At 45.6% G+C, this 19,122-nt stretch overlaps 1 protein-coding gene across 1 annotated transcript in view; it reads right to left on the minus strand.

Moving 5' to 3' along the window:
- The window catches only part of LOC147733678 (transient receptor potential cation channel subfamily M member 7-like), a 1,990,815-nt gene that overhangs the window by 786,535 nt on the left and 1,185,158 nt on the right, over positions 1–19,122 (minus strand). The window contains exon 23 of the mRNA XM_086958252.1: positions 2,304–2,430. Coding sequence (XP_086814378.1) covers positions 2,304–2,430 — 127 coding nt within the window. The remainder of the gene's footprint in view (positions 1–2,303; positions 2,431–19,122) is intronic.

A 19,122-nucleotide genomic window follows, 5' to 3' on the forward strand; every position in this document is an offset into this window, starting at 1 on the left:
AAGAAACTGGAACAAAATCACCACGGACCAGATCTCCGCATCGCTCCTTCTAAACACCCCAGCCCACTCTTCTAACGCAAACGAAGCCGCCGCCAACCTCACCCTATGGATATCCAACACCGCCGACACCTTAGCACCACTGAAAAAACATCAAAGCAAACCTGGCAGCAAAAAGGCCTCATGGTTCAACGATGATCTTAAGAAGTCCAAGAAACTCTGCCGCTCCCTTGAAAAGGCCTGGAAAAAAGACCCAACCACTAGCACCAAGGTCGCCTTCAAAAACGCCACCCGCACTCACCACCAACTAATCCGAAAGGCCAAGAAAACAGCATTCAAGGATCGACTTGACAACAACGCCCACAACAGCAAGGAACTTTTCAACATCGTCAAGGAATTTTCCAATCCCTCGGCCAACTCCAACGACATCACCCCCTCTCAAGCCCTCTGCGACTCCCTAGCTTCATTCTTCCACAACAAGATTGCAGACATCCACAACAGCTTCGACAACCAACCCGGAAACCAACCCACCCTACCATTTGATGAACATTCTCCCCCCGTGAACACCCTTAACGTCTGGAACCCAATCTCCACTGAGGACACAATCCGCCTGATGAATTCCATCCACTCAGGATCCCCCACAGACCCATGTCCCCACCACATCTTCGACAAAGCAGACTCCGTCATAGCACCACACCTCCGAGACGTCATCAACTGCTCCTTCAACTCCGCCACCTTCCCGGAAGACTGGAAACACGCGGAACTCACCGCCCTTCTGAAAAAACCCACAGCGGACCCCACCGAACTCAAAAATTACCGCCCCATCTCGCTCCTTCCATTCCCGGCCAAAGTCATCGAGAAAGCTGTCAACAACCAGCTCGCCGCCTTCCTCGAAGCCAACAAATCCCTCGACTCCTCACAATCCGGCTTCCGAGCAAAACACAGCACTGAGACCGCCCTCATCGCAGCAACAGACGACATTCGAACTCTACTGGACAAGGGAGACACAGTCGCCCTCATCCTCCTCGACCTCTCTGCAGCATTCGACACAGTCTGCCACAGCACCCTTTTACAACGCCTCAATAACATCGGAATCCAAGGAAAAGCACTTGAATGGATCACCTCGTTCCTCACCGGAAGAACCCAGAGAGTCCGCCTTCCACCATTCAAGTCCGAGGCCACTGAAGTCATCTGTGGCGTACCACAAGGATCCTCACTCAGCCCCACCCTCTTCAACGTATACATGAGCCCCCTCGCGGCCATCGCCCGCCAACACAACCTCAACATCATCTCTTACGCGGATGACACTCAACTAATCCTTTCTCTCACCAATGACCCCAGCACCGCCAAGACTAACCTACACGAAGGAATGAAAGAAGTTGCCGAATGGATGAAACAAAGCCGTCTGAAACTGAACTCAGACAAAACAGAAGTCCTCATCTTAGGTACATCCCCCTCTGCATGGGACGACTCCTGGTGGCCGGAAGCCCTCGGAAAAGCACCCATCCCGACAGACCACGCACGGAACCTAGGCGTCATCCTGGATTCTTCACTCTCAATGAACAGACAAGTCAGCGCCGTATCCTCTTCCTGCTTCAACATTCTTCACATGCTCAGAAAAACATTTCGCTGGATCCCCACCGAAACAAGGAAAACAGTCACCCATGCTCTGGTCACGAGCCGACTGGACTACGGAAACACCCTCTACGCAGGCACTACCGCTAAACTCCAGAAGAAACTCCAACGAATCCAAAACGCCTCAGCCAGGCTCATATTAGACATCCCACGCAACGAACACATCTCTGGTCACCTTAAAGACCTCCACTGGCTACCCGTCAATAAGAGGATCACTTTCCGACTGCTAACCCACGCACACAAATCACTCTACGACATCGGACCAGAATGCCTCAACTCACGACTGTCCTTCTACACCCCCTCCCGCCAACTATGTTCTTCCAGCCAAGCCCTCGCCACTGTACCTCGCATCAACAAGACCACCATGGGAGGCAGATCCTTCTCATACCTGGCTGCTAAAACATGGAACTCACTCCCCGCTTACCTTCGCCTTACCCAGAACCACCTAGCATTCAGAAAGCAACTTAAAACGTGGATATTTGACAAGTAATCCTCCTCCCCTTTCTAAGCGCCTTGAGACCCTCTGGGTATGTAGTGCGCTATATAAATTCTCTGACTTGACTTGACTTGACTATGCAACTAGTCTAGGCTGGTGAACAGAGCAGAATGTGCATTAGTAACAGTCTTACTTTTGCATTAGTCATAGTTCATTACAGTAGTATTCTCCTTACTTGAAAAAGGCAATTAGAAGATTGACCATGATAATGTATTGTACAAAGAGGTAGACTGCTTGAAGAAAAGGGGTCAGCCATGTTCCAACACCACAAAGGTCCTTCGCTTCTGAATTGTTAGCGCACGCTGTAGGAAGAAATATACAAAAAATGATTCAGAACAAATATTAAAGGTTACTTGCCAGTAAAAATCTTATTTTGGGCTATTTTGTCTTAACAGATACTACCACCGGAAAAGGACAGAGTGTTGGTAAATTCTGAAGTACAAATGTGTGCATTATCACCAGGGCTCAATAAAGGCACACCATCCAAAACGGATATCTCAATTCCTAATTTTTTCTGAGTATAGAATAAAAGAATTCCACTGAAGCAAAGGTAAGCTCTAAACCATACTCAAATAAGATATTGCAAAAATACAAATCACCAAGGTGTTTTGTGATTATATAGAAACGGGAACAGTAAATTAAGAGTCAGAAGATGCCATATGGCCAGAAGATCCAGTGTACGAATATGCCCAATGTCTTGCAATACCCTCAATATAAAACTGGGCAATTAATAGTTTTAAATATATGCTGTCCTGCCACTATGCCTCCCACCTTCTAAACAGAGCGTACTGATCCCACCACAATAAAAACAGATAAAGCTACCATACAATAATTATCAGTGTTGAATTTGTAAACACACCAATGGCACTATCAGGGTAAAAAGTTCTCCAAAGTTCCTCAAAATCCTATTGATGGGAACTAAGCCTGCTAAAATAAAACATAACAGTGGAAGATGCTATTATAGGGAAGAGTTCTGTCAGATTGAGTTCCTAAAAGTTTGGAACTAGGAAACGGATTTGCAGCTGCACATGTAGATAAGAATCTAACAGAGTAGTTAACATAGGAGGAATGATTTTGCTACCTTGAGGTTTCACCTCAGAAATGTCTACTCTTAAACTCAAAAGGAAACATCAAAATGACAGGAAGGAGATCTTTTTGTTATTATACTGTTTTTTATTAAGTGCAGTTCTTCCTTGATATGCAAGCACTGAGCCATTACCTCTATCACTGATACTTCTGGGTCTTACTGCATATAAAGTTGGGCACAGAATGGGTTCTACAATGCTACAGGTCGTTTCTAGCGCAAGAAAAAAGTCCTTTGGGACAAATAAGATAGTTACTTTGATCTGATACATTTCTGACCTTTGTGGTACACCTTTGACCCTCCGCACATAGTAAAGTGTGACAGGCAGTAAAAAAAATTAACATAAAATATAGTGCCCTTATTTGTGCAATAAACTCACCTCTAAGCACGGTTACAACTACTACACTTTTATATCATATTGGGCCTCCCACTATCCTCTTCTTCACCATAGGTTTATGATGGTACTACTATGGCGGTGGACAAGGAAGCTACAAGCAGAGAAGGCAAAGAATAAACAACAGAGAGGAAATCGAAACATTTGTGTGTAAGAAACTGGATTACTATTTTGTGGGGGAGGTGTACGGGAGTGACTGCCCACTTCAAGGAATAATCACAATCCTTGACGGGGTGAACCCTCAAAGTCACTAAATTAACCTGAGCTCATCCCCCTGTTAGCTACGGCACAGAGAAGGCAGGCTTAACTTGGGTCAAAGTGTAAAATATTTAGGTACCAAAATAGATACCCAAAACAGGTACCAAAATAGATACCCAAAACAGGTACGAACAAAGTAAAACAAAACAAAAATTGAAATGCAAAACAATAAAAATCTCAGACCAATCTAATACAGGGAATCATACACAATAATTTTTAATGTTTTAAATATGAATAGTGCAAAGAAGCATGAAGTGCAAATGATAATCAATATTCTTAGTAGAGAGGGACCTATCCGTATTTTGACGCTGATCACAATAGAGCATGGACACACTAACCAAGTTCATTCAGGTCAAAGATTTTACCTTCTGACTTTATTTAAGCCCAATACACCACAGGAGTACAGTTTTAAAAACCCTCAGGACATCAGGGGAGTCAAATAGAGACTCACAGTGTATCAGGCAGAGGCCAAAGAGCAGGGTCCAGTACCCAATGGTCAGCTAGGTAGTTGCAAGAAAGGCCGCTTGTAGCTTGTTACCCCTTGAAGCTTTGACAGGACCTGAGCCTTATGACCCATGGAGTACTCTTCTTTTTCCGAAGTACGAGAGACAGCGAGCCCAGTTCTTCGGGGCTTCTTCTTATGTCTCGGAGCAGGGTAGTCCTCTTCTGAGATTCCTCAGGGCCTGGAGTGTTCTGAAGTGAGCATCTAGAATTGCGGTATTTATGCCTGGCAAGAGCAAGTGGGTGGGAATGACGCCTGTGCATGTCATAACCAATGGGGTAAAAGTTCCAGGGATCAACCCCATCCACTTTGGGCATTTTAAAGATGATTAAAATATTCAGAAACACTAAATTTGGACAATGATGGCTGGGGGTGTCTCAGGGATGGATCAGAGAAAATGTAACCTGCTAAAAGTGACGTTTCCTTAATATTTATTGAAAATCTGATTTCTGCATTAAATTTGATTTTTAATAGCTATTAAAAATAGCAGTTTCATTATTTTTCTAGCTAGTCCCAGTACCAAGATACCGTATTAATGGATTTCTAAATTATACTCTGGTTTTCCACATGGTGCATCTAAGCCTGCTGCAGTGAAAAATTGTTTTCGGGTACTAGTCACTGTAAGGACATGTAGAAATGTAACGCCAATATGTCCTACTTTTAAATACTATGCACCATGCCTTGTGGCCGACAATTCCTACACAGGAGTGACATATTTTTTTAAAGGGAGGTTTTGCCTGGTCAAAAGTGTTTCTTTTGACAGGTAGAATTGCAATGAATAAACTGCCACAATTAGCCTACAATGGTAGGCCTCACCCATGTTTTACACCATCGCTATAGTAGAAGGTATAATAGGTGCTAAACTAGTACCAATGTGGTTTATGAAACACACCAACTTTCATGGGAAGCTGCTTGCAATAAGTCTAACCTCTGGCAATAGCTCAGGGTACTACCTTAACCCATTGTTCTTTTGCTCATCATTCTACCTAAGTCTGGACCTCGCTATAATCAGTCTTGATCCTACTCCACTGGGAACAGTTCTGCTGAAATCGCCAAGCCAGGTCCTCCCCAAACTGGAACACAAGCAACCCAAGCTCGATTTCGCCTTAGTAATTGGCTCATCAGTCGGATACAGCTTGGTGACAGTAAGCATGGGATCAGTGGCTGAGATTATTTCAAGCATTCCATCCATCACGGTTTCGTATACTTATTGAGCAGTCGTACTAGTGATATTTACCTTACAGGCCTTGTGTGCATTGTGTACTATATACTAAAGGTTTATATTTAAATAATATATATATATAAATTAGGAATATGATAATTCAACCATTTTTAAATAGGGAATACTGGAACTTTACCTCCGATTAGCTGGGGTAAAGGGCACAGAGTTCTAAAACAAGCAAAACGTATAGGGTCTCGCAATAGGCAAATAACAGAGGGTGGTCATGCATAAGTGGCGGATTCCCTACACTGTGGATCGATAGTTTAATTTAACTCAATCCACGTGTTTTCTATAATGTGGAGTCTTGGCATTTTTCTTCACCTATTATTTGTTTGATAATGTATGCATTGGCACAGACTTAGCAGCCTGGTGGGTTCTATTAGAGCCCTAATGGGTTAATTTAAGGACATTTCTGCTTATTTATTAGGTTAATAAAGGCCTAGGATTCTACTACAAGGCCACCTTTACTACTCAACCTAAATATTAGCTCACATGAAATTGTAAATAACAAAGTAAAACATTATATGAAGGGATGATGATAATTAGTACTTTTTAAACTCCAAGCGTAACATAAGAATGATCTAAACACTGAAAAATTAAAAGTCCAAAACTTAACAGGTAGAACATTTCTGCAACTTTCTGCTGCTTTGTCTATAGGGAAAAATTCGTTTTTCTCTGTAGATTCAGTTTTTGAAAAGGTGGCAAAAACATTTAAAACACACTTCTTAAAGGTTTACTGAACACAGACCAACCATACTTTAATGGTCTATAATTTCTAGAAAATTGAGTCAGTAATATTTGGCTAAAATATACAGTTCATGCCAAGTAACTGCTCTGCATTGTGCCAGACAGGCGACCATGTGACAAAGTACAAAGTGACTGACATGCTCTTTGCATATCTTCTAAGAATACCTTTCAGTGAAGATTTCACAAATAACAATTAACCGATAAAAGAAAATATAAATCTAAAGAGACAATTTATTGCGACAATGCCCAAACACTTGCAATGCCACAATAGATTACATAATTTATGTATCTGCTATATTTTGCGGATTACTGGAAATGTAAGCACTCAAGGAATATAGGGCCAAATGGACAAAGGTGTTTAGCGTTACTAAACCCTTTGATTTAATAAATCAGAGGTTTTGTGAATTCTAAATCCCTATTACTAATGTACTAAACACATCTAGCAATTTGAAAAAAAAAATTCAAAATCACTAAAGGTGTCTGGAAATAGATATTTATTTATTTGAAGGTTTTATATATCGCGAACAAGACCCTTGCGGGTATAAGAGCGCTTTACATGTTATATGTTGGAAACAAGAATAAGCATAGAAAAATACAATTGTAGGTGATTCAGATATAAGGTGCTCAATAATACAAAACCAGCAATTAAAAGACGGTGCTCAGTAATACAGTTTAATACCTTTAGTAATGCTCTATCTGGTGGCTACTCTAACTGCAGATTTCCAACCTTTAACATCTTGGCTGCTAGCGATATTTTCCTTCTGTGCTGCATTCTATGAATCCTCATTGTTCATGACGAGCTGAGCTCGTCATCAGCACAGCTCAACTGTGTCTCATGACGAGCTGAGCTCGTCATGAGCATGGAAGGGGTTAAAATATCCCCAAGTGTCAGAATGGACCAGAAAAATGTATTTGCAGTGCTCCCACACACTGCTATGTAGTGTTGTGCAGCTCCATGTTGCATTCACGCCTCCGTGAAAGCGATGGAGTGGAACTGTATACAAGCCCCACTTCTGCGCGACAATGCCAGTTTCTTGCTTGACTGAGCCCTTGCAAGTGGGCAACTGACAGTAGCAGTGTGCAGAATTCAAATTTGGGACACTTTTTAAATGATAAAAAGAGGCCAATCTACAGAATGGCAAGAGGTATTTACAGTTAAGAAGAGTATTCATCAGAAAGAGTATTACAGATGGTAAATAACTTGCTCTAATGATGGATACTTCTAACAGCAGATTCTTCAACTGTAAAATAGAAAGCAAAGATATAGTTCTGGTAGAGTATGTGGAGTGGGCTAAAGACAAAAGGTCTTATAGGACAACATTTGCAAAATGCCTTCCTTTGAGACCTGGCAGTCAAAGGAGTAGTGCTTTGTGAAATTATGCTTGAGAGATTCCCAGGACAGGCACTCCACGTGCCATGCAGTGGTGGCAACATTAACCCTGGTCGAATGGACTCAGAGGCTGCTTTTTAACCAATGTGTGGCACATCTTAACGCACAGGACTATCCATCTTGACAGGGTCCTTTTATGCATTTCCTTGCCTTTCTTTGCTCCAGAGAACCCCACAAAAAGCTGATCATCCAGCCAATGTCATTGGTGTGATTGTTGTAAAATTTAAACCCCTTTTGGAGCTACAGCAAATGGAGCTTCTTCTCTTTTGTAGGGTTAGGTCTGGCAATAAATACGGGAAGAATAATGGATTGACAAATGTGAATAGGAGTAAATTTTGGGTAAGAAGGTCGCCCAGATCCTCAGTACCAGTTTGTCTGGAAGTAAGTGGTGAAAAGTGGTTGTACCAACAGTACCTGGAATTTACTCATGAAAAAAACTGAAGCGGCTGCAATGCAGAAGTCAGTCTTGAAAGTCAGAAGATGTAGCAAGCAGTTGTGCATCCACTCAAAAGGGGCCACCTAAGTAAAGCCAGAAGCAAGTTAGGGCCCAACTGTAGCATCATAATATGTTTGGGAAGGAAAATGTATATTACAACTTTAAGAAGCCCACTGCAAGAATTTACTTGGTCAAAGACAAAAAAGTAATTAAAACATCCAACAGTTTGGCTTGCAAGGAATCTGCGGTGCAGGCTCCACACCAGACCACACATTTGTTCTAATGGCTAGCATAAATGGACTTCATAGAGGGATGCCTGGCAGCCTATAGTGGTAGATTAAATGCAATCATGTCGCTCAATCTCAACAGTGGAGATGTAGATTGCACAGCCTACGTGCAGATCTCGGCCCTGCCACTGAGACAAAAGATTTCTGATTTGATCTGAAGCACACACCTACACAATAAGACCACCCAGTGCTCAAGACAGTGAAAGAAGATGAGTTTGAGAACTAAGGTTGCCAGAATAGTCAGGTCTTTAGTGCCTTTCTAAATGCTTTTTTCATCTGAAGAATGCCAAATTGAAACAGAGCGAGAGTTCCATAGTTTAGGAGCGAAGAACTAAAAGGAACGTCCTCCCTGTCTGGACTTGTACATTCTAGAACTTCTTGCTAGGTGTGAGTTAGATAATCTTAGCACTCTCACAGGAATGTAAAGTTGTACTAGTAGTCATAAGAAGATAGACCTGAATTGTTAATTGCCCTAAATGAAAAGCTGTGCTTTGAATTTAATGTGATTCACTATAAATAGGAGTTCCCTTAGACCTGAGGAAACAGACTGGGGTTTTGCGAGCCTTAGCAACAGTCAAGCTACTGCATTCTGGTTCCTCTGCAATCTATTTAAAACTACTTATGTAGCACCTACATATAAGACATTCCCATGGTCCAAACATGATGTCATAATAGCCTAGACTACCGTTTTCCAAGTAGAGCTTGGGAGAGTCAAGAGGATCTTTCACAGTGCTCACAGTAGACTGAAGCAGAAGGATGTCAGTTTCTTGGCTTGTGCTTCGAACACCAAGGTAGCATCCAACCAGAATCCAAAGCTTTTGATTAAGGGTTTTGGTAGAGGTAATGGTTCAAGGCAACTAGGCTAGCAGTTGGAAGTCCAAGTTAAAATGTCATTGCAAACTAGCGTGACCTCCAGTTTGCTTCCATTTAATTTTAAACAGCTGGTTCCCATCCACACTGCTACTGAAGTAAAGAAAATTCTTCAGCTAACTAGAATGGCTATCTCAATTTGGAGAAATGGAGATACCCAGGTGCATATTATGCAAGAGTTATTCAAATGACTATACTGTTTCTGTTAGAAGACGTGCCTATGTTAAACAGAGTGGGGCTCACAGAAGATATTCTTTGGGTACCCCACACATTAGAAGAAATACATCACATTAGTAAGGTGTCTCTCAAAAATATGAAGCTGTGGTCCTTTATAAAAAATGAAATTAAAAAAAGGTAAACCAATCCAAGGCCCGGTCTATGATTCCTACCATTCACATTCTCTTAAGCAGTATGGTGTGAAAGACTGTGTCGAAAGTGGCCAAGAGGTCCAATAAGATGCTGTGCTGTCCTGATCCAGTATTATCCTCAGTGACTGCTTACAGTGCTGATTCTGTGCTATGACGTGGCCAGAATACGACTGAGATGAATGGATGCTGTGCTATTTAATTAGGCCGACAATTATCGTTTTACATATTTTTCCAGCATGTTCGCCATAAAAGGAAGAAGAAATATTGGCCTATAGTTTTCAGGAAAGACTGGGTCCTAAGCAGGTTTCTTTAAAAAGGGTTTGATTATCGCATGCTTCATGATTTAGGAACAACAGCTGTTTGAAGGGACAAATTCCATGGTTCTATTGTCCTACTCTGGGACTAGGAGGCAGGAGAGGTAGTTGAAAAGAAGGTACAGATAACCTGTATTTTCTTTTGAAAGAAACTTCCTCACTCGAAGATCTTATAGAAGTGAATATCAAGAACAGAAAAGGCAGTGAGGGAAAACAATTACAGCTGCACTTGCTCTTCGATCACTCAATATAAGTTCACCTAACAGTCTAGCTTGTGCCCTCCTTTGTAAGTCCACTACCCTAGAACTTAAATTTAAACTTTACAATATAATTGCTCAAAGAGGCACAAATTAAATAACATGCAGTATACGCACAAATCACACAGATTGTTAGAGAGACTTGTCTTCATAGAAAAATCTTCTTTTATTCTTGATCCACACAGCCAACGCGTTTCATCCCAGCTGGCTTCATCAGGGATATCGTGGAAAATTCTATTCCACGTCCTAGCAAGTCGATGAGTAATCCTCCCAATATTCACTTCTTCTACACATATCCTTATCACATTGGGATTCTCTGCGAGGTATCCAACGATTCCGTTCTTGATCAAATTGGCCGTTTAAGGCTCCAGACAGGTTCAGTGCAATGCACTTGATCATCAATAAGTTCCAGATTTTGTACTCTGTTTCGCACACGACGCCAGCGGTTATGTGATAATCCACCCGGTCAAAAACACGAAGGGTAGCCTGAATGGAGAACAAATGTTCATGCACAGTACTTCCAGGTGCAAAACTCACCTGGCCCAATACCAGCTAGGATGGCTTGGGCCCATTCAAACAAGCTATTTACCTTTGTTAACGCCTTTTCTGGTAGAGATTCTATCTAACCGTAGCTTCCTCATCTTTTCAATATTCCCCACATGTCAGACTGCATCGAGAAAATCTTGAGCAGTACCTCAGCGTGCAGGTAGGTGGTGTTGTTCGGCTCTGCGTCATCGGCAACAGTAGTAATGTTGTGTTGCCGGAATAGGCACTACCCGGGACACTGACATCAGTTTCTTCTGTGCCAAAACCGCTGAGCCAAGTAAAAACCAATGTAAGAGTGTTTTCATCAGGCGGTAGAGTCTGAAGGGATCTTTTTGGTGAAAAAAGCCTGGTTCGCAGAACGGGTACGACAGGAGGGTCAGTTGAAGAATCCACAGTTAGCGAGAGTCTCAACCAGAAAAGGAGTTACCAAAGGTAAGTAACTTGTTCTTGCGATAAAGACTTCTGAGCGCAGATTCCTCACCTTAGAATAGATCCCCAAGCCATACCTTACCAGAGAAGAGCTTAGACCAAAAAGTCCTGGAGGACTGAATGCGTGAAATGTCCATCACGACAGACCCAACCGTCCCAAGCAGTAGTGCTTCATGAAGGTGTGGACAGAAGTCCACGTAGCAGCTTGGTTAATGTCCAGCATAGTTACCCTGTTCACTGACACACTAGTGGAGGGATCCCAAAAGCCCTAAGGCATTGCTTCTTCACCAGTGCGTATAAGATTTGTATGCAGAGTACTATTCATCTGGATAGGGTTCGTTCTTTACAGTTTTGCCTATTTTCATCCCAGTGAACCCAATAAAGAGCTGATCATCACACCGAATTATCTATGGTGCGATCACTGAAGATTGACAGTGCCCTTTGTGAGTCCAAACAATGGATTCTCTCCTCCCCCTTTGACAGAAGTAAAACAGGGTGACCACCTTTGAAGGAAAAGAGCCACACGTCTGAAGAACCAGTTTGTCAGGTAAAAAGATGGTGTACGGAGGATGGGTCAACAGAGCCTGTAGTTCAATGACCCCTCTGACCAAAAAAACTGCCACCAGTAACATTGTTTTCAAAGTCAAAAGTTGTAGAAGGCAACAATGCAAACACAGAACACAAGAAAAGTAAGGCCCAGATGGAGGTATTATTGGGGCATCATAAAGTGAGTGGTGACTTAAATAAGGAGGATTGGTCCAGCAGCTGCAAAACAGCCAAGGTGGCAGACAAATGTTAACAGTGCACAGAGCAAGGTCTTGCCAGGATAAAGAAAGAAGAAACAGTGAAACCTCAGCAAGAAGTACAGAAAGGGGATCCACATCGTGCGTGGAACACCAAGCAACAAACTAATCCCAACAGAAGGATTAGAGAGTTTTAGTGGAAGGTGTTGGATTCAGGGATTTTAGTTGCAGTAGCCCCTCTCCTCCACACTTTTTACCTGGTACTTGATGCAACTTTGTCCGAAGTGCACTGAGTTCCTGCTAAACAGGTCCCCAGTGCCAGTGTTCTTTCCCCCAAAAAAGACAACTTGTCATTTGATCCTCAAGTGACAAGGCCTTTAGCACCTCTGTAAATCAGAGTAAGTGGTACCTATGGTACCTAGAGCATAGGTACTAAAAAGGGTCCCTTAGATCTGCAGCATATCTTGTGCTAATCTCAGGGACCTAGCATCAAACTTGTACAAACTCTCACTGCAGGCTGCGTGATGAGGAGCTGTAGATAATGAAAACATGCCATGTCATACACGTTTGCCATGTCCCCTAACACTGCATGTAATATTCTTAAGTCACCCATATAGCAAGCCCTAAAACCCTAAGGCGGTGTGCATTATATTACATGCGTGGACATAACTGTATGAGCAGAAATGCCCCTGTGATGGCCAGTTCAATAACTGCCAGTTCAAGAGACCACTGAAGCCATTTTAAGAACATGTGCTGGATACTGGGACAAATGAGCTACATGAAGGCTTCACTGAAACTATGAATGCTTAGTATCAAACATCTTGCATTAATAAACCCACACTGATTCCAGTGATGAATGTATTAATAGATGCACCCAGAGGGCACCTTAGAGGTACCATCTGAAAACCAAACAACTACTGGTGTGCTGACAGACTGGTCCAAGCCAGCCTGCTACCAAAGGCAAGTTTCTGACCTGCCTCCAGGGGTAAGGGCCTTCGCTCTCTGGTCATCAGGAACAAAGTCTGCTCAGGCAGAGGGCGTTTACATCCCCTCCCTCAGGACGACCTGCAAATTAGCATTCCAAGGCAGGGGGCTACAAGTGACTATGTATGTGCATACGGCTTCCCTCACAGGAGAGGATACCGACCCCCTCCAACCTCCCGTCATGGACCCATTAGGCACCTGAACAGGTAGACAAATTTGTCATCAGAGCAGTGTGTTCACCTTCAGGCTAGTTCCACCCCTAAGGTGGACAACCTGAATTGAAGATGAAAATCCGAAGTATGCCATCTTTGTGATGGCAAACTTATGAACCCTGGGTCAGGGTTATGCCAACTTCCCACAGGACGTAGTCAAGTAGGGGACATAGTGACACCAGGAGTCAGTAGCCCATTGGCTACTTACCTACACTCCTCTTATGCCCCTAAATCTAGCATTTAAGGGTGCCCCTGGCACCAGGAAATGAGATCCTGCTGACCGGACAGAAGAAGAAGGACTGATGAGCTGTGAAAAGCAAGAACTGTGGAAGGAGCAACTGAAGTGGTGCCAACCATGCTGTTCACTGTTCGCAACGATTACACTAAAGTCAACTCATCCTCTAAGCTGCTGTGCCTTCAAACGCCTGGGAGGACCACCAGCACTTCAGCTAAGACTCAGGAACTCCCTTGGAGTAAAGAAGCAGATACCAAAGAAAGAACTGTAAGGACTCTGGACAGCGTAAACCAGACACCAGCCAGGACCACTGCACCTGTTGCGCCAAGCTGGAGGTGAAGAGAGCTAACAGTGCCAGCGTGGTCCCCTAGCCCCCAAAGAAGCAGCCACTCTTGGTTTGCAAGTAAAGGGACTCCTCAATGCCGCCTGTGCTTTGTGTAGCTCCCTTCCCCCTTAGCACGAGTGACTCCGCTGTGAAAAACCAGATGATTCAAGGCACCTCTGTCCCATCGACCCCAGCCAGAGTGAAAAATTGACCAAAGTTGCCCCCATGTTAGTTCAGACCAACTGGCCTCGCAGTCCAAACTTGCAGCATCTTTCCGACCAGACCGTTCCCCCATAGGATAACATTGGGCCCCGGCGCTGAAACACCGCTGCACCTGGACGCCTCAGAGGCTCCCGAGGTGACCTGTTGGTGTGTCCTTGGACAGTGCCTCATACTCACCTAAAGTCCAGGAGATTAGACCTGTAAGTCTCCAAGAAGTGACTGAATGCAGTACATGTTTTTTCCCCGTAGGATAAAAATGAGGCACCCAACGCCTCATCTCTGCACCCGGCCACCCTAGGTGACCTGTTGGTGCTGCCTTGGACCTCGCACCATACTTACCTTAAGTCCAGAAGGTTGGTCCCCTAAGCCTCTGTGAAGTACCTGAATGCAGTGTATGTTATTCCTCCACAGGATAACATTGCAGCTACCGAAAATTGCACTAAGTGTCAATTTCTGAAACCTAAAAGTATTTCAATCTCGAAACGTACTTACCTGATTATGATGACCTTGGTGCCAAAAATTATACAAAGCTAAGAGTTATTTTTATAAATTGGTGTTGATTTCCTTATTGAGCCTTGTGCATTATTTATTGACCGTGTGTGTATTGCAGGTGTCTAACACTCAACCACACTAACCCTTAGAGGAGCACCTTGGTATTGCGTGAGCAAGTCCCTGACTACTTATAAGGGACTATCTGGACTCTTTGCACGGCATACCTCTTTTTGGTATACTATATAAAGAGCCAGCTTCCTACAGAAGGGCACCTGGCTACCAAGATGACATCGCAAACTTCTGGAGGAAGATCGAAAACCCTTAACTGTTGCCGCTCAATTTTCATGCAGGAAGGTAAAGCATACGTTGCCCTGTTTTTGTGACAGGGTATCCTCCAGAAGGGGCAGCGTGAACAGAGGACTGATACTCACTAGGAGGACTTGGGCAGAGTCGACCCTGATACGAGAACTCTTGGCAGGAGTGGTATCAGTGGAAAGGCATACAGGAGGCCAAAGAACAAGTTACTTACCTGCGGTAACTATATATCTGTAAGAAACATTAGTTAGTAATAGATTCCTTACCTTAGAATTACTCCCAGACGTCAGAATGGATCCAAAAACTTTTTGTCAGAGGTAACCCTGCGTGTCGTGCGGCTCCGCGTCCGTTGTTGACGTCGTGGTCGCCAAGATGACGTTGCAGCAGCTACTTTGACGCCGCCCTCGCCCGCTAACATCAGTTCTGTACACGACTTTCCGCGCAGGAACGCATTGCCATGCAAGATACTGAACCCTGGTGCATTGAAACAAGGGCCCTGAAAGTGATTACCTTAACCCTAGAAATAATTTCGCGGAAATGGAGGATGGGTGGGGCGGTAAGGAATCTATCACTAACTAATGTTTCTTACAGATATATCGTTACTGAAGGTAAGTAACCTGTTCATCGGAATGAAACACGTAGTGATATATTCCTTACATTAGAATAGATACCCCAGCAATATCAACCCCGGTGGTGGGTCTGCGAACCAAGATCACACCAGGAAGTCCCGGAGAACAGAACGGCCAAAGAAGACGTCTCTCCGGAGTTCTTTGCCAGAGAATAGCAGGCTTTAATACACAAGACGACCCATCTGGAGAGAGTCCGCTTGAGTATGGCCCAACCTTGATTGGCGCCAAAGTAGCCAACAAAGAGCTGGTCATACACCCGGAACTGTTTATGCGATTCAGGTAAAATAAGAGCGCACGTTTTGGGTCCAGACGGTGGAGCCTCTCTTCCTCTCTGGAAGGATGCGGAGGCGGTAAGACGGTGGGCAAAGTGATGGTCTGCTCGATGTGAAAGGCAGTGACAACCTTTGGCAGAAAGGATGGACATTTTCTGAGCACGACCTTGTCCGGATGCACAGAGAGAAAAGGAGGTTTACAAGAAAGAGCCTGGAGCTCACTCACTCACCAAGCAGAGGTGATGACCACCAGGAAAGCAGTCTTCAAAGATAACAGACGAAGAGGACAGTTGTGAAGAGGCTCAAAACGTACGCACATTACATTTGTGAGAACCAGGTTTAAGTCCCACTGTGGCATTACGAAGGGAATAGGAGGGAAGAGATGAGTAATGGCTTGAGAAATCTATTTACAACAGGGGACTTGAAAAGAGAGGGCTGATCAGGGAGCCTGAGAAAGGCCGAAATAGCAGAAAGGTAGCCCTTGATAGTGCCTAGAGCAGAGCCCTGCTGGGCCAATGAAAGGAGGAACAGTAGAACTTCTGAAAGAGGGGCAGAAAGGGGATCCACAGCCTTTGTTGTGCACCATGCCACAAATTTTTCCACCTGCAGGGGTATACCAACTTAGTGGAGGGACACCTGGCTGCCAGAGTGAAATCACATGGTTCAGGAAGCAAGACGAAAGCAATAAACTGCCGCTGTTCAATCTCGCAAATAGGTGGACACTGGACAGGTTCAGGTGGAGGACCGTCCCCTGCTGCTGCGACAGAAGAGCCTCCTGAACAGGTAGCTGGGTCGGGGGATCGATCGTCATACTGAGTAGCTCGGGATACCAAACTCTTCGAGCCCAGCCCGGAGCCAGAACAATGACTTGTGCCCAGTTGCGCCTGATCTTCAGCACTCTGGGCAGAAGTGGTATAGGCGGAAAGGCGTACAAAAGACCACAACTCCACTTGTGACGAAAAGCGTTGCCTAGCGAGTGCCGCCCTGGAAAATCCAACAAGCAGTACTGATGACATTGCGCGTTCTCTTCGGTGGCTAATATATCTAAGCAAGGCTCTCCCCACTGTTGAACGAGACCTTGCGCCATGTCTGAGTGAAGACGCCATTTGTGATCCATCATGCACCTGCGGCATGCAATGACAGTCCCCACAGGACTTCAGAGAACCTGCCAGGTGTTGAACCAACAGGGAAATGCCCTGACGTTCCAGCCATGTTCATAGGCGCAGAGCCTCCTGACATAGGGTCCACGACCCCACACCGCCTTGTTTGTTGCAATACCATATGGCGGCGGTGTTGTCTGTGAACACCTGCACTACTCTCCCCTTGACAGAGGGAAGGAATGCTTTCAGTGCAAGTCGGATCGCCCGACGCTCCAGAAGGTTGATATGGAGCCTGGACTCCACCGGAGATTAGAGGCCTCGGATCTTCGCCTCTCCCATGTGCCCATCTCCCATCCCAGAAGGGACGCATCAGTCACCACTGTGTGCTCCGGTTGGGGACGGGAGAGGGATCTGCCGTTGACCCAATGTCGTTCATGAGCCACCACTGCAGCTGTTGTGCAGTGCCCTCCGAGATCTGGATGTAATCGCACAGGCTCCCCTGATGCTGCGCCCACTGGAACTTCAGGTCTCACTGCAGAGCTCGCATATGCCATCTGGCATGAGTGACTAGCAGGATGCAGGAGGCCATGCAACCTCAGGGTCATCCTGACCGAAAGCCAGGATTGAGGCTGAAAGATTAGAATCATATCCTGAATATCCTGGACTCGCCGTTCGGGAGGCCTGAAACTGCATTGTATCCAGAACTGCTCCAATGAAAAGGAGCTTCTGCGAGGGAATCAGGAGCGACTTCGGCACATTGATGGAGAACCACAGCAAATGCAGGAGGTCGGCCGTAGTCTGGAGGTAGGAGACGACTGCCTGGGGCGAGCCCGCCTTCAACAGCCAGTCGTCGAGATAGGGGAAGACTGGAACCCCTGATCTACGCAGATGAGCTGCGATCACCGCCATCACTTTCGTTAACACCCGAGGGGCGCTGGTAAGACCAAAGGGGAGCACGGTAACCATAAAATGCTCGTGGTCTACCGTGAACCGCAGGTAACCCCTGTGAACCTGCAGGACGGGAATGTGGAAACATGTGTGCTGGAGGTTCAACGCCACCATCCAGTCTCCAGGGTCGAGGGCAGACAAGACCTGAGCCATGGATAACATCTTGAACTTCTTCTTCCGGAGGAAGCGATTGACGTCCCTGAGGCCCAAGATAGGACGTAGGCCCTTGTCCTTCTTGGGCACCAGAAAGTAGTGGGAATAACAACCACGTCCTACTTCTAGCGCAGGAAAGCGCTCGATGGCCCCCTTGGCCAACAGGACCACGACTTCCTGTTGAAGAAGTGCCAAGTGATCCCCAAACATGCAGTGGTAGTGGGGTGGCATGGCTAGAGGGGTAGCCCCTTCGGACTATTTGTAAAACCCACCTGTCTGAAGTGATGGTGCGCCAGTGGAGAAGGTGGTGGCGAATCCTGCTGCCCACTGGCTTTTGATTGACTTGAAATACCTAACTAGGAAGGTTTTGAGGCAGTGGTGGCCGGGGAGGAGGTGGACTGACCCGCCCACTTGCCCCCTGACCCGCCTCGGCGAGTTCTACGTCTGCGGCCGCGCTGAGATTGTTGCTGAGCAGGCTTGTGGCTCTGAAGCAAATGCGTCGGGCACCCCTTCCATGGCCGCGAAAAGCAGATGGCAGAGGAGGGCGCGTGGCGGAAAGGCCCACGGACTTGGCCGTAGCCTGCGAGTCCTTAAAGCGCTCCAACTCACTGTCTGCTTTGTTGATAAAAAGGCAAGGGCCATCAAAGGGCATGTCCATCAGAGTGTTCTGAAGATCCCCAGAGAAACCAGTGGACAGAGCGCCACTGTTGTGGAAATCGCTGAGTCGGCGGTGTGAAGGCCACATCGAATCGTGAACTTTGCTGTATCTCTCCCTTCAGCAATAGCTTGAGAGAGCACTGTCCGGACCTCCTCCGGACACTGCGTCAGCACTTGCGCCACCGTATCCCACACAGAGTGGAAATAACGGCCCAAAAGGCATGCAGTGTTCACAGCCCGCAGCCCTAAACTGGCGGAAGAAAAAATCTTATTACCAAACTGTTCCAGTTTCTTGGATTCCCTGATCGGGGGTGCGGATGGGAATGCGCTTGGGGATGCAGAGGCTTGGACAACCAAGCTCTCAGGTGTGGGGTGTTGGGAGAGGAAAATGGGGTCTCCAGGGGCCGGGCGATTTAGTTGGGCCACGTTCCTGCCCACAGGAACCCCTGTGTTGGGCCTGGACCAGGTGCCCAAAAGAACATCTGAAAGTGCATCATTAAAAGGCAGCAGTGGTTCCGCAGAGGTAACTGCCGGCTGAAGCACTTCTGTCAGGAGGTTAGTCCTGACGGCCACTCTAGGGAGTTCGAGGTGGAGAGCCTCGGC

Source organism: Lissotriton vulgaris, chromosome 2_1 (assembly GCF_964263255.1).
Source record: "Lissotriton vulgaris chromosome 2_1, aLisVul1.2, whole genome shotgun sequence".
NCBI classification, from domain to species: Eukaryota; Metazoa; Chordata; class Amphibia; order Caudata; family Salamandridae; genus Lissotriton; species Lissotriton vulgaris.